At 43.4% G+C, this 22,792-nt stretch overlaps 1 protein-coding gene across 1 annotated transcript in view; it reads left to right on the top strand.

The window, feature by feature from the left end:
* Positions 1–16,206: 16,206 nt before the first annotated feature.
* Positions 16,207–22,792, top strand: part of BTNL8 (butyrophilin-like 8) — a 47,450-nt gene continuing 40,864 nt past the window's right edge. The window contains 2 exon segments of the mRNA XM_011976825.1: positions 16,207–16,480; positions 19,672–20,022. Of these exon segments, the coding sequence (XP_011832215.1) occupies positions 16,432–16,480; positions 19,672–20,022 (400 nt within the window). The 5' untranslated portion in view covers positions 16,207–16,431.

The raw sequence follows: 22,792 nt of genomic DNA, 5'->3' as shown, positions 1-22,792 counted from the left end.
TTGGATGTTCCATTCACATGAATGGATACACTTGACATCAGAATAGTCATTTCCTGTAAATTATAATTGTCATGATCCCAATAAAAGCAATAGAATCTTTTGCAACGCACAATTGATTCTAAAGTTCACAAGGACAAATTAACAGGCTCTTGCTTGTTTCTAGCCAGAAAATGCCTATAAAAATATGAATGATGCAAGGCACTATTAAAGCACATTAATAATTAAGCTGGTATAATTCTGAGACGTACGTATAAAGTCTAGAAATAGACCTAAACAGTCATGGGTATTGGGCATCTGGTGAAGCTAGCATTTCAAACTAGTGGCAAAGACAGCAGGGACAGCTGGAAGCATTGGGGAAAAAATGAAGTTGGATTCAAACCGCAGCCCTTACACCAGGACCAATGCCAGGTGTATCCAAGACTTAAATGTGAAATGCACACACTAACCGTCATGGCGGCTGCTCCCACTTCCGTAAAATTTTACAAAGAAAAAAAACAACAACAGCAGGAGATTTCTTTGCTCATATTGGACTGAGGGAGGGTTTTTGTTTTCTTTCTTTCCTTTCTACTATAACGCAAAATCCAAAAACTGTAAAAGTAAAGATAGATCAATTCAAATACATAAAAATAAAATACTTTCGTGTGGCAAAACCACCACAAGAAAAGTAAAAAAATCAAATGACTAACTGGGAAAAAATATTTGCATGTTACATCACAAAGGGCAAATTTCCCTGATACACAGAGCTTCTCCAAAATTGAAAAGATGAACAACCCAGTGGAAAAATGGGCTCACAGAAAAGCTTATACAAATGATTCAAAAAAAAAAAAAAAATGCAAGTCTAAACTACATGGAAACACAATCTTTCTCATATTAGAATTGCGAAGATCCTAAGTTTGATCCACGCTATGGTGGTGACGGCATGGCGGGGAAGCATTCTTCCGCCCTGCTGGTGGAGTGTTGACGGACCCCACCTCCAGGGAAGGCAGCATGCAGTATGGATGGACGTGCACGTACTCTTTGCCGCGGCAGTTCTCCTCTAGAAATCTGCCCTGCTGGTATAGTCACACACTCATGAAATGGTGTGTGAAAAGGTTATTCACAATAGCGTTTCTAAAGTAAAAGATGGAGAAAACCGAAAGGTCCAAACTAAAGAAATGATTACATAAGTTATTGTACATTCACAGGTATTAGTTTGCCAGGGCTGCTGTAACAAAGTACCCCACACAATGTGGCTTAAATAGGAGAACGTTATTGTCTCACAGTTTTGGAGGCCGGATGTCTGAGATCAACGTGTCAGCAAGGTTGGTTCTTTCTGAGGCTGTGAGGGACATTCTGTTCCACGTTTTGTGCCTAGCTGCTGCTGGTTTGATGGAAATCTTTGGCGTTCCTTGGCTTGTGGACACATCACCCAATCTCTGCCTTTATCTTCACACCACGTTCTCACTACGTGCATGCATATGTACAAATTTCCCCCTTTTTTAAGGAGACCAGTTTTATTGGATTAGGGCCCTAACCTACTCACGCCACCATGACCTCGACTTAACTAAATACATCTGCGATGACTCTGTTTCCAAATAAGGTCACATTAGGAAGTATCTGGGGTTAGGACTTCAACATATGAATTTTGGGGGAACACAGTTCAACCCATAAGAGCATGCAATGTACTACTTTCAGCCATAAAAAAGGAAGAGGGGCCTCTTTATAAAATGGTACGGAAAATCTTCAAGATGTATATTAAGTAAAGAAATCAATGTGCCAAGCTATAATATGTTATAATTTGCACAAGAAAGGGTGAAATGAATGTGTACATATTTGTGTATGTTCATAAAAATGTTCCTGAAAGTTTGCACCAGAAACCACTAACCTGGGCTGTCTGTGAGGAGGTACCCGGGTTGCTGGAAGAGAAGGGTGGGAAGGAGAATTTTCAGTGTATATCGTTTTTATACTCCTTGCATTTTGAACCACGAGAATATAGTATTTATTCAAAAATTATATGTAAACATAAATAATCCTAAATTGCATCAGATTGCTAAACAACTTCAAGAAGGAGTATTTCAGTTTATAGAGCTTCCACCTGTAAGTGAAAGCTCTTTACGCACTCACCTCCCCAGGACTGGGTTTTGGCAGGTTTGTTTTTTCTCTAAATTTGCAGGCAGCAAATAGCATCTGGTTGTTTAATTTTCTTTACTCTTCTGTCATGTGTGTTACCCAACTGAGCCATCTCTCCCAGGGAGTGCCCGTCGTGTCCGTAGATCAAGTCTTTTGGTACCTTTTGTAGAGTTTGTGTCCATTGTGGGAACACATTCTTTATTAGAGAAATTCACCTTTTGAATTGGCCATCAACTGCTGTTCTCTCTCCGGCTTGCCCTTTAGCACCAACAATTTCCTTTCATGCCTGGAAGCTTTACATGGATGTGTAAAATCTGCGTGGCAGGGGGCGCTGTTGAGCTGGAAGGGACGTGGGATGAACCTGGAGAAACCTGTTACCAGCGGCTCTTAAGGGATAACCCGTGGTCCCTGGGAAAAGGTCTAGAAGGAACAAGCAGCCTCCTACTGTTCTCATTTCTGGGTCCTGTGGAAAGGGAGGTGTCTATGTCAGAAGTCCTGACTGACACTTGCATCTAAAATGATAACAGCGAAAATTTTATGGGGCTTATTTTGTGCAAGCACTCTTCTAAATGCTTTAAATATATATATTGATATATTGAATCTTCTCAACAGCTCCTTGATGAAGGCACATACACCTGTTCTACAGAAGGGGAAACAGAGAGGGAAAGCAAATTGTCCCAGGACACACAGCTGGGTAGTTCTGAGGCTGGGATCTTTGACATCTTTGAAATGCTCTGCCCTGGGCACCTGCTGGTTCAAGCCCAGCTGCTTGTTCTCCTCGTGAAGATATATTCATCTCTGGTTGGTGTTCACAAGCCACAGAGTGCCAAGACCAAGCAGGAGGCTGTTAGGATGCCACCCATGCAGGCCTCTGCCAACTTGGCAGGAGGAGGCAATTTTTGTTTTAAAAGAGAGAGCTGGACATCGTCTCGTACACATGGACTAACTCAGTTTCGTAAGACCTCGGGAAAGGAGAAAATCAAAGGAGCTGTCGTTCCCTAACTTGGACAGAGAGTTCTTGAAAAATGGCACCTGCTCCAAGGTACTTTCTTGAATCTGTGTTGGGCTCTGGGTTTCTTATGGGACTGGGCAGTTGGGTAATCTTTGGTCTCCGCTCCCTCATCTGGAATATAGGTAATAATACCTACTTCACAGAGTTGTTGTGAAAATTAAATTAGCATACGTAAGGCACTTAGAACTTGTATATATTGATATATTGAATCTTGTCAATAACCCATTGATGACAGCACTGTGTACATCCCCATTTTACAGATGGGGAACAGAGAGGGTAAGAACTGTCTAAGGACACACAGCTGGGCAGTCTTGAGGCTCAGATCTTATGGTGCCATACAGCATGCACTATCTGAGTATTCATGATTGGTTTGCTGTGGTCACACTCCTGTAGGTATTGAGTCTTCCTGAGGGGAGTGGATCACCTTTCTCTGTCTCCCTGGGAAGCAGAAGGTCTTAGGACGGGATCTGAGGACTTGAAGAGTGCAGCCTTAGCTGGGTCAGTGGTTGACCCCTCCCTCTCTCTAGGTCTGGCTCTCAGAGTCCAGAGAAGCACTCGGGGAGCAGGTCAGGAGCTGGCAGGGAGTGCCCTGTAGGGGCTCCATGAGACTGCTCAGGGCCTGTGGGTGTGGAAGGTAGCCTGTGGCAGGTTATTCTCCGAACAGTAACACTTCTGAAGCATGAAGGTCTGGTCGTGGCTGGGCTAAGGAAAAATTACAAGAAAGGCTGATGTTCATATCAGCCTGTGTGGTGGGCACCAGGGTCCCTAGAACTTTGGCAATAATCTTTCTGTAGAAAGCACTGTTACTAAACTGGAGGTGACAGCAGTGTAGACACACACACACAATCTGGACTGGCCCTGGAGAACACATGGAGTACCTCAAAGACCCAGAGATGCTAGAAAAGTGCAATGGTTTAGTCAGGATAGTTAGACGAGTTTGCAGTAACAAATACAGCCTCCCTCCCAGTGGCCTAAGACAAGAAGGTGTGTTTGTTCTTCATGTAAACTTCCTTGTCAGTCAGTTTGCCCTCTTCCATCCTGCAGCCATAGTATCTGGAATGTGTGGCCTTCAGAACTGCCACTGTAGAGAAGGCTGGAAGAGCCCATGGGATGTTTAAGGGCCCAGATGTGCGTTACGTCATTTAAAACCTCCTCTCCTTGACCAGAACCAGGTCACATAGCTCCGTTCTAACTGCAGAGGAGGCCGGGGCTTAGAGGATCTCGTGGACAGCTGGTGAATACTGGCAGTCTTGCCATAGTCAGGAAACTTCAAAAAGGGGAAAAGGCGCCCTGTGGCCACACTGCACTCTGGCCACAAGCTGGCATCATTCAACGACGTGGCCAGCGCGGCCTCATTGTTGCGTGAGCTGGTAAAACCCACATTCAGGTTATACAGGAATCCTTCATTAAAGTTTAGAGGTCCTTTCTCCAACGCCCAGTTCTGTTTTTCTAAAATTAATTTTAAAATATGTTGCCCTTTGGTCTTTTAATTAGTGAACTATTACCATATAACAAATTGCCTCCAAATCTTGGTGGCTTAAAACAACAAACATTTATTATCTCACATGGAGATAGGGCTAGGAATTTGAAAGCATATTAACTGAGTGGCTGTGACTCAGGTCTTTTATGAGACTGTAGTGAAGATGTGGACTGGGGTTGCAGTCATTTGGAGAAATACCCCAGTTGGAGTTGGAGGATTTGCTTCCAAATTGGCTCGTTCCTGTGGCTGCTGGTGGGAGGCCTCAGTTTCTCATAGTATAGGCCCCTCCACGGGCCTGCTTGAATGTCCTCTTGGCATGACAAGTGATCCGAGAGAGGGCAACACAGGACTGTGGTGCTTTTTATGCGCTAGTCTCTGAAGTTGCATACCATCGCTTTTGCCATGTGTTACCCTAGTAGAAGCAAATCACTAAGTCCAGCCCACACTCCAGGAAAGGGGACCTAAACGCCATCTCTTGAAAGCAGGAATATAAAAGAATTTGTGGACATATTTTAAAACTACAGTGATCTCCCTTGAATTTATTTTAGAACACCTGAGTTTCCCTCTCCTATGAAGAACTGATTGCCCCATTACCATTTACTCATTTAACTTCTCCATTGCTTTGAACTACTGTATAGTATTAAATCATCATCTACAAAAGGGCTTGTCATGGACCACCTATTTAGTTACATTGATCTGTCTGGCTTTTGTCATGTCCAAGTACATTTAATTTTTTCAGAGGTCACAAAACTTTAAGCCAGACCACAAGTTCCCTAGTAGCATAGCCTCTAGACATACAAGGGATTATATTAAGTTGTATTAAGTGCAGGGTCTTAGCACACTACGAAGTGTACATTATGAAGTTGGACGGCCCTTGAGGGCAGTAGCAACTCGACTGACAGAGGCTCTGCCCCAAGCCAGGCAGTGATCATGCCGAGGGTCAGGCCAACCAGGGTGTGTGTGTGGATGGGGGGTAGTGGGGGGGGTGCTGGGATACCAAGAATGGCAGCTGAACTGCATCATTTGTTAGAGATGGAAAACTCTAGGCTTGCAGGATTTTACTTCACAGGTGTAGGCACAACCTGATGGAAAATTTGAATCCTGAAAACAGCAATATTTTATCTGTGTCTCATAGAGATGGCCCCGGCACAGACCTAGACAGGGCACAGCATGGGGCACTTGGTTCGTGGATGGGTTGTTGGGTCAGGGAGGTGGCACAGGGTCACCTGAGCACATCCAGGACATCTGCCAGAGCCAGCCGTGTGAGGCTTTCGACTGTGGCGGGGGCACCTGCTGTGCTGAATGGCTGGCTCGCCTCTGGGATTTGGGAGGAAAACAGCCACCAAGGTGGATGCTGCCTCAAGACCTCCACCCTCCACTGGGGGAAGTTTCAATTCAGCTGTGGCCATGGGGTCCACAGCAAGATATCCTCCCACCCCATGAGACACAGAAGGAGGAAGAAGGAGGCCGCCATATGGGAATTAAAATACAAAGCTCCCGGCATAATACAGAGAATCAGCTCCTGACAAAGTAAGGCAAGAGACTCTCTACACACGTGGTTAAGTTATGCTCAGCCCTGACCCACAGCCGAAAGAGCAGGACTGGTTCGGGATTTCCGTCTGTCACCTGTGGCTGATGCTGTTGTCTGGCTCCCCGGTAGCCACCCCACTTCTCTTCTATTTGACTGACAGAGCCCCAGAATTACTTGGGGGCAGCAATACGCCCAGACAAATCAGAATTGATGTAAGATGGCCAAGCACAGTGACTCCCATTCTCCTTTCCCAGATACTCAGTTTCGCCGCTTGCAGCTAAAGGAGGCCAGGTGACCTGTGTGGGCCATTGGAATGTGTGGGGAACTCTGGTATGAGCTTTGGGAAAGATTTTAAGACTAAAAAAGAAAACCGGGCCGGGCGTGGTGGCTTATATTGGGAGGCTGAGGCAGGAGGATCTCTTCAGCTCAGGAATTCAAGACCAGCCTGGGCAACATGGTGAAACCCCTTCTCTACCAAAAATACCAAAAAACCAAAACAAAACAAAACAATAGCCAAGCATGGTGGCGAGTGCCTGTGGTCCCAAATACTCGGGAAGTTGAGGTGGAGGGATCACTTGAGCCTGGGAGATGAAGGTTGCAGTGAGCTAAGATTGCACCACTACGCTCCAGCCTGGGTGACAGAATCAGACCCTCTCAAAACAAACAAACAAACAAACAAACAGAAGAGCACAGAGAAGAGCTGGCTGGTACTGCCCATTCCCGCGTCCTCCTGTGTGATGCCTGGGTCCACTCTGGTCTTGTAACCATGAAGCAACACCCAGGAGGCCCTAAAGGCGGCTGGTGAGGACAGAGTAGGCAGACGGGTGTGTTGGTTAATTTGGTGTCAACCTGATGGGCCACAGGGTGCCCAGATCTTTGGACAACATTCTTCTGGTGTTTCTGTGGGGGTGTTTTGTATGAGATTGGGGGACCGAGGAAATCAGATTGTTGCTCCTCATGTGGGTGGGCTCATCCATTCAGACGAAGGCCTGAGAAGAACGCAAAGGCTGATCCGCCAAGTCAAGTAAGAGGGAACTCCCTCGCCTGGCAGCCTTCAAACTAGGGCACTGGCTATTTCACTCAGCCCGCAGACAGCAACTAAACCATCTGCTCTCCTGGGTCTCCAGCTTGCTGACTCACCCTGTAGATCTCGAGGCTTGCTGCTTTTATAATTGCGTGAGCCGATTCCTTAAATAAATCAGTTTCTATCTCTCTATGGCTCTCTTTCACCAGAGAATCCTGACTAACACATGGTGTCAGCCTAGGTCTTCACTGACCCCATTGGTCTGGTTCAGCAGCCCTGACCTGCCTGAACTCCTGGCCTCAAGCGATCCTCCAGCTTCAGCCTCCCGCGTAGCTGGGCCTACAGACTGAAACTTTAAGGAAGCAGGTAGATCCCCAAACTAACTGTGCTTTCCTGAAAACAGGAAATTCACAGCAACCGATTGGAAAGACCTCAGTTTACCTGAGTCAGCATCATGAAGAAGTCCCCTGTGCTTTACCTTACAAGAAAATAACCTGAAGTAACCTGATGTTAACCAATCTGATTTTTTTCTATTGTTCTGTTTGCTCAGTCCCACCTTACAAAGCCCACAGTTCTGCCATTGCCCAGTGGGAGCTCTCCTTCTATTTTGAAGAATAGAGGCTTCCCTGATTCATAAAAGCCAATTAGATCTTAAACCAAATTTATGTAATTTTGTCTTTTGACAGTACTTAAGAGTGTATCTGCCATAAACTTCTCAAGGAATTATATTAGCTTCTGAGAAACAATGGCTTGCTGGAAACAGGGAGGCAGCCAGCATGAGAGTAATGTGGAAAAATCTCGCATGGAAAGAAAGGACAGGATAAAAAGCTGAATACGCTGTAAACAATGTACATTTAAAAAGATACACAGAAACCATTCTGAACCTTTGAACAAAAAAGCGACAAAGAAATTTATCAAAGTGTTGATCAGTTGCTTCTAGTTGGTGGGATTTAAATATTTCAGTCTGTTTGCTTTTTATATCTTTTATAAATACAGCCCTCTCCACTCCTGTGTGGCTGGCATGGGAGAATGCATGTGGACTTAAAGAACGCCCTCTTCTTATGCCTCCTTCCCATCCTCCATTTCATCTGACCACGAATTCAGCTTCCCAGTAACCAAGGAAAGCAGAAGAGAGATGCCTGTGTGGAGATTTCAGTCATGACACACAGGATTACTGGCTGTGAGTGAGTGAGCCAGCATATGTGTTGAGCAGTCAGCTGTGAGTCTGGGTAGCGTGTCTGGTAAGGCAGACAGACGGAATTTCTGCCGTCTTGTGGCAGAGTCCCTTGGCAGGGCTGGCAGGACTCAGAAACAGGGGAAGGCACACACCAACATCCCCACTAACTCACTGAGCCCAGCCTCTGCTAGGCGCCTGCTGTGTCAAGTAGGGGACTTGGCACATTATACCTACCTCACTTAGTCTCCGGGACAATACTGTGAGGCCAACGCTGTTGGCAGAAAGGCTGGGAGGTACAGAGCAGGGGAGTGCACATGTGACTGTGATGACCAGGAGCCCCTCACCAACAGCAGAGGTGCAGACAGGGGTGAAAAACAAAGACGGAATGTTCACAGGAATGTTAACGCTACAGAAATAAAAAGTGTTGAAAGAGGCTGGGTGCAGTGGCTGACACCTTTAATCCCAGCACTTTGGGAGGCCGAGGCAGGCGGATCATCTGAGATCAGGAGTTTGAGACCAGCCTGACCAACATGGAGAAACCCCGTCTCTACTAAAGAAATACAAAACTTAGCCAGGCATGGTGGCACACGCGTGTAATCCCAGCTACTCAGGAGGCTGAGGCAGGAGAATCACTTGAACCCAGGAGGTGGAGGTTGTGGTGAGTCAAGATCACGCCATTACACTCCAGCATGGGCATAAGAGCAAAACTCTGTCTCAAAAAAAAAAAAAAAAAGTGTTGGGAGAATGGACAGAAGTATCTGGGGAAGACTTTGCAGGTGAAAACGGCAGAACTCTCACTACATGACAGCTTTGGTCAGCTCTGAGAGAACTGACCAAACCCTAGCATGGCTTCTAACAGCATAAGACCATGCCCCTCAGACAAAACCAGCGCTCCTTCAAGTGCCTGCCGGAGAAAGTTCAATGTACCAGGAAACGACTATTTGTCTGAGCCAAGATACATCTGTTGACAGGCCCTTGGACTCCCTTTCTGAAAGAATTTGCTATAAAAGACTTACAGTTTTAAATACAGTCGTGCATCATGTAATGACAGGAATACGTTCTGAGAAATGTGTTGTTAGATGATTTCGTCATTGTGTGAACATCGTAGAGTGTGCTTACACAAACCAAGATGGCACAGCCGGCTACACACCCAGGCTGTAGGATACAGCCTATTGCTCCTGGGCTGCAAACCTGTACAGTATGTGACTGCACTGAATACTGTAGGCAATTGTGATATGATGGTAAGTTTTGTGTATCTAAACATATCCAAACATAGAAAAGATACAGTAAAAATATGATATAAAAGATTAAAAAAAGGTACACCAATATAGGGCATTTACCCTAAATGGAGCTGTGGCTACTGGCTGGTACAGTGTTAGGTGTACCTAAAGTATTTGCTGATGCCTGCCTCTCTGCCTCTGAGGTTTTTCTGGTACAGACGCTACTGTAGTCAGCTGGCAGTGATGAAGGCCAGACATTCAGTAAATTTTGAAGGGGCTGTGGGATCTTGCCTGCCACTGGAGCTGGTCAGAAGGATCAAACTATGGGTACTGACCTGGATTAAGAAGCTTTGGGGTATGCCTAATGCTTGGTTTTATTGTTGGGGGCCAAATGTCAGGGAACAAGGTAGAACCCTGTGTTCACTTACATTTCTCTCCCAAGTGCATGGTATCTCTCTCTGTGCTGTGATACCTGGAGCTGGGGGAGAAGTGATTCAGGTAATTAAAACTGTCCTTTCTACCCTCTCCAATGCATCTTTTCTTATTATGTTACAACCATATACTCTGATCTCTCACCTGGGCTCCTTAGCTCTCATGAGGTATTTATGTATGTTGCTAGTCATTCCAGGTGATGTTTCCGCAGTGAGACAACAGCTACATAGTTCTATTTTGCCATCTTGCTCTGTCCTTCATCCTACGCTGTTTCTTCAAAGATAAATTATGTGTATTTGAGGTTTAAAACACAGCATTATGGGATGCATATAGATAGTAAAGTAGTTACACTAGTGAAGCAGATTAACATATTTTTCATTTCAGAGAGTTACTTTGTATTTTTGTAATAAGAGCAGCTAAAATATGCTTATTTAACAAGAATTCCTAATACAATACAATTTTACTACTTGACTTCTTATATTGTATATTAGACCTCTAGACATTCATTCTACATATCGCCTACTTTTTATCCTTTGATCTACATCTCCGCATTTCCTCCCCCTCCCTCAGCCATGATAACCACTGTCAGTTCTTTTTCTGTGTTTTTCAGATTTTTTTTTTTTTTTGAGACGGAGTCTCGCTCTGTCGCCCAGGCTGGAGTGCAGTGGCCAGATCTCAGCTCACTGCAAGCTCCGCCTCCCGGGTTTATGCCATTCTCCTGCCTCAGTCTCCTGAGTAGCTGGGACTACAGGTGCCCGCCACCTCGCCTGGCTAGTTTTTTGTACTTTTTAGTAGAGACGGGGTTTCACCGTGTTAGCCAGGATGGTCTCGATCTCCTGACCTCGTGATCTGCCCGTCTCAGCCTCCCAAAGTGCTGGGATTACAGGCTTGAGCCACCGCGCCCGGGCTGTTTTTCAGATTTTTTAATATTCCACATATAAATGAAATCATGTAATGTTTTTCTTGTTTTAATTTTTAATGGAGTTTATTGGTGATTCTTGTGACTTGTTAATTAGCATGATGGATGCTGGAAATTAGCTCTTTTTTTAAAAAACAGTCATACTCTGTTGCCCAGGCTGGAGTGTGGTGGCATGATCAGAGCTCATTGTAACAAACTGGGTTCAAACAATCCTCTTGCCTCAGCTTCCTGAGTAGCTCTGACTACATGATGTTATGGGACTACAGGCATGTGCCACCACACCTGGCTAATTAAAACAAAATTTTTTTTTCTAGAGACAGGGTCTTGCTATATTGCCCAGGCTGGTCTTGAACTCCTGGCCTCAAGCAATTCTCTTGCATCAGACTCCCAAAGTCCTGGGACTACAAGCCTGAGCCACTGCACCCAGTCACATTTTCCTTTCTGTGTCTGGATTATTCAGTTAGCATAACATCCTCCAGGTCCATACATGTTGTAGCAAGTGGCAGGATCTTCTTTTCTAAGGCTGAAAAATACTCCATTATGTACATATATCCTATTTATGTATTTGTTTTTCTATGACATTTACATTGTTTCCATATTTTGGCTATTGTGAATAATGCTGCCATAAACATAAGAGTTTAAATATCTTTACAAGGTGGTAAAGAAGAGGGACTGCTGGGTGATATGGTGTATTAATCCATTCTCACACTGCTAATAAAGACATACCCGAGACTGTGTAATGTGTAAAGGAAAGAGGTTTAATTGACTCACAGTTCCACAGGGCTGGGGAGGCCTCAGGAAACTTACAGTCATGCCCGAAGGGGAAGCAAACACATCCTTTACATGGCGGCAGCAAGGAGAAGTGCCAAGCAAAAGGGGGAAAAGCCCCTTTATAAAACCATCAGATCTTGTGAAAATTTACTTACTATCAGGAAAACAGGAGCATGGGGGTAAACACCCCCATGATTCAGTTACCTCCCACCAGGTCCCTACCACGACATGTGGGGATTACCGGAACTGCAATTCAAGATCAGATTTGGGTGGGGACACAGCCAAACCATATCATATGGCATTTCAATTTTTAACATTTTAGGAAGCTTTATTTATTTATTTAGATGGGATCTCACTCTGTCACCCAGGCTGGAGTGCAGTGGCATGATCTCAGCTCACTGCAACCTCTGCCTCCCAGGCTCAAACGATCCTGCCACCTCAGCCTGCCAAGTAACTGGGACCATAGGCATGCACCACCACACCCAGCTAATTTTCTGTATTTTTGGTGGAGATGGGGTTTTGCCATGTTGCCCAGACTGGTCTCTAACTCCTGAGCTCAAGTGATCCACCTCCCTCAGCTTCCCAAAATGCTGAGATTACAGGTGTGAGCCACTGTGCCCAGCCAGGAACCTTTATAATGTTTTCCATAATGGCTGTATCAACCTACACTCCCACCAAATATTGTGCAGGGGTTCCCTGTTCTCCATACCCTTGCCAACATTTGTTATCTTTTGTCTTTTAGGTCCTAGCTATTCTAATATGGGTGAGGTGATATCTCATAGTGGTTTTGATTTGCATTTGCCTTATGATTAGTGATGTTGATCACATTTTTATATACCTGTTGGCTATTTTTGTGACTTCTTTGGTGAAATTTCTGTTCCAGTCCTTTGCCCGATTTTAATTGGGTTATTTATTTTTCTGCTATTGAATTTTAATTGTTCTTTATGATTTTACCTCTTATCAAATATGTGGTTGCAACTGTTTTCTCAAAGTCTGTAGGCTGTCTTTTCTCTTTGTTGATTGTTTCCTTCGGTGTGCAGAAGCATTTTAGTTTGAGGTGGTGCCATTTATATATTTTTATTACTGTACTTGAGTGTTTGAGGTGATATCCAAATTATTGTCAAGGCCAATGTTGAGGAGCTTTCCCTCTGTGTTCTCTTCTAGGAGTTACATGGTGTCAGGTTTCATACTTATGTCTTTTATCCATTTTGGGTTGATTTTTGAGCATGGCGTAAGATAAGAATCTAATTGTATTCCTTTGCATGTGTAAATCCGGTTTTCCCAGCACCTTTTATTGGAGAGGCTGTCTGTTCCTCATTGTGTCTTCTTGTGCCATTGTCAAAAATTAGTTGACCATAGATGTTTGGATTTATTTGTGGGCTCTCTTGTCTGTTCCACTGGTCTGCATGTCTTTTTTTTATACCAGCACAATACTGTTTTTATTACTGTATCTTTATAATACAATTTTAAATTAAGAAGTGGAAAGCCATCAGCTTTGTTTGTCTTTCTCAGTATTGCTTTTGCTATTTGGGTTATTTTGGCTCCATATATGTTTTAGAATTTTTTTTCTATTTCCATAAACAATGCCCTTGGAGTTTTGATAGAGATTGCATTAAATCTGTATATTGCTTTGAGTAGTATGGACATTTAAATAATATTAATTCTTCCCATTCATTCACACAGAATATCTATTAATTCATTTTTGTCTTCTTCAATTTCCTTCATCAATGTTTTAAAATTTTCTGAAGACAAATCTTTCTTCCCCTTGTTAAATTTATTCCTAGGTATTTTTTGATGCTATTGTAATAGGATTTTTTCTTAATTTCTTTTTCAAATTTTTTTTGTTAGTCTATATAAGTGCTACTGATTTTTATGTTAATTTTGTATCCTGAAACTCTACTGAATTCATTTATTAGCTCTAGTTTTTTTGTGTGTGTAATCTTTACAATTTTCTACACATAGGATCATGCTGTCTGCAAATAGAGATAGTTTTACATCTTTTTGATTTGGATGCGTTTTATTTCTTTTTCTCATTTGATTGGTCTTGCTAATATTTCTAGTGCTATTCTGAGTAAAAGTGGTGAGAGTGGACATTTATGTCTTGTTCTGGATCATAGAGGAAAAGCTTTTAGTTTTACGCTATTGATTACAGTGTTAGCTATGGGCTTTTTTATAAATGACATTTATTATGTAGAGGAATTTTAGTTTTTTTTTATTATTATACTTTAAGTTCTAGGGTACATGTGTACAACGTGCAGGTTTGTTACATAGGTATACATGTGCCATGTTGGTTTGCTGCACCCATCAACTAATCTTTCCCAGACAAACAAAAGCTATGGTAATTAATCACTGCTAGGTCTATTTTATAAATATTACTATTTCTCCACATCCTTTCCAGCATGTGTTGTTTCCTGATTTTTTAATGATCGCCATTCTAACAGGTGTGAGATGGTATCTCATTGTGGTTTTGATTTGCTTTCTCTGATGACCAGTGATGATGAGCATTTTTTCATATGTCTGTTGGCTGCATAAATGTCATCTTTTGAGAAGCGTCTGTTCATATCCTTTTCCCACATTTTGATGGGGTTGTTTGTACTGGTACCAAAACAGATGTCTACACCAATGGAACAGAACAGAGGCCTCAGAAATAACATCACACATCTGTAATCATCTGATCTTTGACAAACCTGTTCAAAAACAAGCAGTGGGGAAAGGATTCCCTATTTAGTAAATGGTGTTGGGAAAATTGGCTAGCCATATGCAGAAAACTGAACCTGGACTCCTTCCTTCTACCTTATTACAAAAATTAACTCAAGATGGATTAAAGACTTAGACATAAAACCTAAAACCATAAAACCCGTAGAAGAAAACCTAGGCAATACTATTCAGGACATAGGCATGAACAAAGACTTCATGACTAAAACACCAAAAGCAATGGCAACAAAAGCCAAAATTGACAGATGGTATGTAGTTAAACTAAAGAGCTTCTGCACAGCAAAAGAAACAATCATCAGAGTGAACAGGTAACCTACAGAATGGGAGAAAATATTTGCAATCTATCCATCTGACAAGGGGCTAATATCCAGAATCTACAAAGAACTTAAACAAATTTACAAGAAAAAAACAAATAATCCCATCAAAAAGTGGGGGAAGGATATGAACACTTCCCAAAAGAAGACATTTATGCAGCCAACAAACATGAAGAAAAGCTCATCATCACTGGTCATTAGAGAAATGCAAATCAAAACCACAATGAGATACCATCTTGTGCCAGTTAGAATGGTGATCATTAAAAAGTCAGGAAGTGACAGATGCTGAAGAGGATGTGGAGAAACAGGAATGTTTTTAGACTGTTTGTGGGAGTGTAAATGGGTTCAACCATTGTGGAAGACAGTGTGGCGATTCCTCAAGGATCTAGAACCAGAAATACCATTTGACCCAGCAATCCCATTACTGGGTATATACCGAAAGGATTACAAATCATTCTACTATAAAGATACATTTACACATATGTTTATGTATACATTCATTATTGAATGATATCTGGTTGCATATATTTTTGGCAATTATGAATAAGGCTGCTATAAAGATTCATGTGTAATTTTTCATGTAGACATAAGTTTTCAAGTCATTTAGGTAAACAACAAGCAGCACAGTTGCTGGATTATGTGATAAGAGTATGTTTAATTTTGCAGGAAATTGCTGAACTGTCTTCTAGAATGACTGAACCATTTTGCATTCCTGTCAGCAATCAATGAGTGTTCCTGTTGCTCCACATCCTCACCAGCATTTGATGTTGTCAGTGTTCTAGATTTTAGACTAAATGTAGTGTTTTCATTTTGCCTTATTCTAGATGCTAACTTTTATTGTGATTTGGTCCCATCCTGTGAGTTGTTTTAAATTGTGTTATATAAGAATTTCTTAGTATATAGAGTTTCCTATGTTTTTGAATTTCTTTTTAATTTTAATTGCATTATGATTAGAGTGTGTTTATTTTGGTGGTTATCTGTGGAAATTTTCATTCTCATCTTGTTAAGTGGTGACTTTGTGAGTTTCTGTGTGCTTAAAAAGACTAGTTTCCTCATGCCTGAACCTGCCCTGGTACCTTTCCCAATATATCAGATGTTTAACACTAAGGATCTGTTTTATTTTAGAAAGTTATTTTTATCTGGACTCATGATTACAGTCCTGGTCCTGAACTCCAGACAATGGAGGGGTAAGCAAAATGACCTCAGACTGTGCCAGGAAATGTCAAGTCACCTGCTGTAGGCTACTACTAATGGAGCACGGCCTGTTTACTTGGACACCAAACTATCCAGTGCTAACATGATGTTCTTTCAGGACTATATCCCATGGCCATACATCCCTGCCTGCCAGACTGGACCTGAAAATTATTTCCTCATCTCACATTCCTGTTTCACCCACACAGGGCATCGTTTTGACTCAGGACAAAGTTCATCTCCAATCTTATCCACACTATTTCTATCTTTGCTTTCTTGATAAGAGATAGACATTTATGTCCTGCCTATAAATGCAGTGGTTCAAAGTCTAGAGTCCCTATACTTCTGGCACATTACAGCCGTGTCTCGATGGGGGAGAATCTCAGAACAGTGCAGTTTGCCCTCCGCTCATGCAGAGCCTCTCTATGGCTTCCGTACCTTCAGCATTAGGCCAGTTCTCCTCTTCTCTCTAATCCATCCGTCACCTCTCCTGTCATCTGTTTCCATGCTGTGAGGTCCATTCACAGAACACATCCATGGCTCTCATGCTCAGTTTGGTTCTGAGTCTCCTCAAGCTGGGATCAGGTAAGATTGATCTTTGTTTCCTCCTTATTAACTAATAGTTTGAGTTCTTTAGCTACGATGATTGCAGCACAATGGAACGAAGCCATCTTTGTTGTTTCTATTCCTTTGGCTTCTAGCCTCAGCCTGGGGAAGGATCAGGCACTGTGGAAACAATTATAGTAGCCCCCATAATGGAAACACGGGTGCTGAAGAGGCACCATGATCGTAGACAGGGACACAGCCAACGTGTTAAGGTGAATAAATTCCGTGTTGGTCCCAGATGGGCTAAGTGGTGTAGGCAGGGTTATTAGAGTACCCAGGTTGCTGACATAGATGTCCAGCTGGGAAGAGACACAGTTAGGATTTTTGGGGAAAAGACAATGTATCCAGCTAAAGACATGCTGAGTTAGAAATGTCTGTGGTACGAGACACGAGGGTGGAAGAAGGTGTACAGGTCTTGAGGTGGGAAATTAGCTGAAACCTGGCTTATTCTGGGAAGAAATCCACCCTTTCTCCTTCCACTTACTGTTAACACAGAGCCTAGTATATAGGATGTTGAGTAATTGAATAAAATTCACAGAGGAAGCTTGAGGTTGGAGTAGAATGCTGTTGGCTACATGGTCAGTACCCAGCCATAGAAGATTCAGTTGACTGTGTTCACTTTCTGTCTGTGAAGGTTCATCCTGCCACCTGTCCACCTATATCTTTTTTGCTAAATGAAGCCAAGAAAACAGAAATAAGGGCAATCAAAACATAGAGCGTATTTCCTTAAAACAAAAACCCATATGTGTTACTAACAGGAGACGCTCTCATTTCGGTTTGTTTTCATTTGTTCTGATGAGCTTCTTTGTGTCCCTTCTGTTTCTGGGTGAGGCAGCAGAGCATCCTGGAAATAATCTTGGAGACAGAAACATTTTATTTTTTAAAACTCTTATTTCATCTGCTTGCGAGCTTTATGGTTCACAGCTTCCTTAAGTGTCGGTTTGCTTATGATGACATGAAGATAAGTTCACAGTCCTGATGGGGCTGTGGTGAGGACTGCATGAGCTTGTGCATGTGGACTGCACACAACTGCACTGGTGCTTGGCATGTTGCAACAACAGCCAGTCTTGTTCCTTTCTTATTTTCAAGGGAAGGAAGTGGAAGGAGTGAAAGGAGATGTTATAGGCAAGAGAGATGACAGCAGCAAAGGCTGGCCGGAGAAGCAGAGGTACCCTGGAAAATGTTTCCTTGCCTCGAGAGCCCCACACAGCCCTGAAGGCAGCATCTATAGCAGCCCAGCTGGCACTGGCTGGGTCCCAAAACCTGACCTAAGACGAGGGCCTTCCTACCAGTGATTGTTGAGCAGGTGACTCTGCAAAACAAAGTGAGGGAGTGCAGAGAGTGAAGCCAGTGGGGGGGAAGCCATAGAGGTGCACTAATGAGCAGGTTGCTGCGGTGGCAACTGGGACCCAGTCCCACTGGGACCTTTGGAGGAATCTGCTCAGAGTCATTCCAACTTCTACTGTCTCCTTTCCCCACTGGATGAGATGTGCCCTGGGACTGTTAAAATCTCAAACCTTTGAGCTGCCTTGTGCCAGGGTTAAGTAGGTTCCAAAGGTTGCAGGAAGCCCTCAGCAGAGAGGCAGAGGCCAGGCTCCAGGGGCGGAGCTGTCAGCAGACAGGCAAGTGCCCATCCCATTCCAGGGGGACTCAGGGTTGGGGGGTGAGGAGCAGGGCCTCAACATCTGCTACACCAGGTCAGCAGCTGGTCAGACATCAGGCTGCAAAGTCACACCTCACTTAAATAATACTCTTAAAGATGCACGGGTGAAATACATTTCAGCAAGATTTATAAAATGTAATTAAACTAAAAAAATTAGTGCCAGAATTAAAAATATCCACTTATCTAGAAATCCACACATGTAATTCACCTTGCCTCTGATGCACATGCAGACACCACACACAGGTAGATCCATATACCATAAGTGGATACATGTGAATGAATCAAGAGACACTGCCAATCAAAGGGGTGGGTACTTAGTAGGTGAAGGGAGTGGGCCTCCATAGTTTGTGGTCTCTAAGAAGCAATGTAATCCTTACAGGGTAGTAAGAGTGATTTACACCAGGAAAATTATTCAAATGATTGTTAAACAGATGAGCAAGTACGAAAGGAAATGGGGCTCGCCGTTCACATGAGTAAGTTGTTTGTGGAGCCTGTTCTGTGTGACGGGCTCTGTGCTGAACAAGTGGGTACTATGCTGAGCAAGAAAATCAGGCCCTGTCCCCACAGAGCCAAGAGCTGTGCAGGGGGGGCACACAGAAAACATGTAATTGTCACACTTGAAGCAAGACAATGAAGAAAGTTTCAAAAGTGAGGTGAGGACATACGTGTACTACGAATTTTTTTTACAAAAATGAAGGCAAGACATGTTGACTAAGCACTAGATGAAGCACCATTCAGTGCTAAAGTAAAAAGGAAAAATTACTACACAAGTGCAAAAGGTACATGCTACGGAAAATGTAAGTCACACATGAATGTGCCAAAGAACAAATTTACAGAAAATAAATGGCAAAATCTTGTTGCAGTGTCATAGCATGTCTTTCAGAACTTGGCAGAACAAGTAGATTTCCAAAAAAACTAAGGAAGTACAAATAATTGTGTGCGCCATGGGCAGAAATGAAATATTCCATAGTAGCCATAAAACATTGGTGTAATATTGTGTTTGAAGGAAACCTTAACAAATTGCCCCAAATTGGAGACTTTATGGCCCACACTCTTCTTTAGGTCAACAGAAAGACGTCGACTTTGGTTTTTAGCAAGGAAGATGGAAAAGGGGATGTTTGGGTTTTTTGTTTTGTTTTGTTTTTTGTTTTAAATTGAAGCAAATGGGCAGATGGGAGATTATGTGACAATAGAATCTCCTGGAATCAAAGGTTCTACTTTCAGAAGGAGACTGTTTCCTCTGGATAACATGGTTTTCTCATCTTGAAAATAAAAACGTTAATAATTCACATTTCTGTAGGCGTTCCTGAAGACCGAATGAGGTACCTGACGTGGACATGGTTTGTCAAATGTAAGGAGATATACAAATGCAAGTCACTGGCTTTAGAAACAGGATTGTGATGAATGTTTCTCCCTGACGCACATCTCCAGCCCAGCCCAGTGGAGCCCTGAGTAGGTCACACTGTAAAGGGTTTTGATTGTTTATCTTTTGTATTTCTTCCCACAGGGCAGTGGCAGGTGTTTGGGCCAAACAAGGCTGTCCAGGCTTTGGTGGGGGAGGACGCTGCGTTCTCCTGTTTCCTGTCTCCTAAGACCAACGCAGAGGCCATGGAAGTGCGGTTCTTCAGGGGCCAGCGCTTTAACGTGGTCCACCTCTACAGAGACGGGAAGGACCAGCCATTTATGCAGATGCCACAGTATCAAGGCAGGACAAAATTGGTGAAGGATTCTATTGCAGAGGGGCGCCTCTCTCTGAGGCTGGGAAACATTACTGCGTTGGATGCCGGCCTCTACGGGTGCTGGATTGGCTCCCAGTCTTCTTACTACCAGGAGGCCACCTGGGAGCTGCAGGTGTCAGGTCAGTTTCATTTCCCAGAACTTCGCTGTCCCAGAGAACCATCCTGGGCTTGGCGAGTGGTTTGTTCAATAAGGAAATTTTAAAATTTCAGGTCATTTAGTCAGAAGGCGGCACTCTATACTGCAAGTTCCTTCTGTCTTATGTGTATAGTTCTGTGTATTTTATCACATGTTTAAATTCATGTAACCACCATCACATCAAGGTACAGAACTACCCCACCCTCACAAAGATCTCCCTCTGCCACCCCGTTATGGTCACACCCACCCCTTCTCAGCCCCTGGCTGGGGTTTTCCATCTCCCTGATGTTGTAATTTCAAGAATGTTACATACACAGCTTCACACCACAGGTGACCTTTTGAGACTGACTTTTAAAATTCAGCATAATGCTCTTGCGATCTATCCAAATTATTACTTATATCAATACTTTATTTCTTTTTTTCCCCACTGTCAAAATGTAGTTTTCCTTATGCAAATTTACTTTTAAATTAACAAATAAAAATTCCTGCTCCCCTGTCCTACAGATTTTTTGTTTATCTGATACAGCAGGGAGCGAATGTCAGCTCCAGGAAGCTGTGACTTCCCCTGACAATTAATCACTGAATGCTCGGCGTTAACTTGACCATACTTCCATAGTCACACCCTTCACAGTGAAATTTATTTGATGGGGCAGGGTGCAGTGGCTCAGGCCTGTAATCCCAACACTTTGAGAGGCTGAGGCAGGAGGATTGCTTGAGTCTAGGAGCTCGAGACCAGCCTGGGCATATGGCAAGACCTCATCTCTATTTAAAAAAAAAAAGAAGAAGAACAAAAAGAAGGAAAAAAAAGAAATTGGTTGTTTACAGTTGTGCAGTCAGTGAGTTGTGAAGAATCTGTCTCCTGATTACAAACCTGTCAGTGGGGCTGCTCTGTTGTGAGTGGATTAACAGAACTTATGAACAGCAGTGTCACTAAAATTGGTATACAACTCCCCACTGCTAAATTTGACTAACTTAAAAAAATTAGAAAAATCCACTATGAGTGATATTTCAGGCCTGACCATGGGCAATTTTCAAAAGAGTTTCCTGGAAGGCCTCCTCCTCGTAGCGGACTTGGAGTACAGCCAATGCTTTGCAATCTGAGGAGAGTTTCAGGTGAGCCCTCAGGCCCCTCCAGGCTGTCCTGGTCTTTACATATTTGCATTTCTAGCCCAGGCATTTTAATTCTCAGGATTTCAGGCCTTGGGCAGGACTTTCAAGTGCCTTGTATCAAGGAGGAGAATGTGGGGTCCTAACTGGAAAAGGAGTCAGGCTGGTGGGACCAGGTGAAAGCAAAAAAAAAAAAAGAAAAAAAAAAACCAAAAAGGAAATAAACTATAAACATGCCTTTCTTCATGTCTAGAAAATTTAAACAAAAGAGACAACAGAGAAGCTACAGGTCTGCCTTTCTTTGTCGTCCTGGACATGTGGCCAGGATATATGGCCCAGAACATTTGGCCTTTCTGCCCAGATAACATACATAACTCACAGACTTCCTGCTTATCACCAAACACCTCAATTTATCAAACATCCCAGCTGACAAAAGAATATAAGTTAGGCTCCTCGCCACCTTGGCGTTATCAATCAGCCCAAGTTCCATTCTATAAAATCCCCAACGAGCCTTTTTTTTCTTGCAGTTAGCCTCCCTCATGCTAACTTGCCCACTGCCTTCCTTGCAAAGTATTTTCCCACTTTCTCTAATAAATCTGCCTTTCTCCAGCGGCAACCAGCTTGGTAAATCCTTTTACTCCCAGCCGCTGGCTGTCATTCCTCCGTGACAGAAAAGGCAAACTCCAAGACACTTTTCTCTACTCTGTCTTAGTATCCAGTATCTTACACCCTAATTCCTCCGCCCTACACCCCCTTCCTGAGCTCCGGATTCATAAAGCTGCGAAGCCTTTTGTTCAGCCCTCCATCAATCGTGAGTCAGCCCCACACGTGCGATGATCCATCTGCCCCTCAACTGGAATATTCCATTTCACGGGGGAGGATGAAACAGGGAGGAGTTGGCATCTTCCTCGGTTTAGCTCTTGCTTGTACTTTTGTAGCAACTGATCAGAGGCTTCACTATTATTTTAATTTGGATCATCGTTCCTTTGGTCTGTTACTCCTACACCTGGCGGCTCAGCTCTCTCTCTACTTTAGTAGCTGAGCTCCTGAAAAGTTTCTCATCAGAAGCAGTTCTGTCTTACTTCATCATAACTGGTGCCCAGGAATAGCGACGCATATACAGTAGTTGCTAAAAAATGGCAAACGAAAAAAAGGCCTTGGGAAGGCTTTTGCCAAAGGTTGCGGTTTCAGTGTTTGTGTGTGTGAGAGAGAATGGGTGGTCGTGGTTTCAGTGTTTGTGTGTGTAAGAGAGAATGGGTGGTCGCGGTTTCAGTGTGTGTGTGTGTAAGAGAGAATGGGTGGTCACGGTTTCAGTGTTTGTGTGTGAGAGAGAATGGGTGGTTGTGGTTTCAGTGTTTGTGTGTGTGAGAGAGAATGGGTGGGGGGACTGACGGTTTCAGTGTGTGTGTGTGAGAGAGAATGGGGAGGTGGACTGACGGTTTCAGTGTGTGTGTGTAAGAGAGAATGGGCGGGGGGTGGACTGACGGTTTCAGTGTGTGTGTGTGTAAGAGAGAATGGGTGGGGGGTGGACTGACGGTTTCAGTGTTTGTGTGTGAGAGAGAATGGGTGGTCGCGGTTTCAGTGTGTGTGTGTGTAAGAGAGAATGGGTGGTCGTGGTTTCAGTGTTTGTGTGTGTGAGAGAGAAT

Source organism: Mandrillus leucophaeus, unplaced genomic scaffold (genome assembly GCF_000951045.1).
Source record: "Mandrillus leucophaeus isolate KB7577 unplaced genomic scaffold, Mleu.le_1.0 Scaffold170, whole genome shotgun sequence".
Lineage (NCBI taxonomy): Eukaryota > Metazoa > Chordata > Mammalia > Primates > Cercopithecidae > Mandrillus > Mandrillus leucophaeus.
The sequence above is the reverse complement of the archived record's forward strand: the minus strand, read 5'-3'. Positions and strand labels throughout refer to the sequence as shown.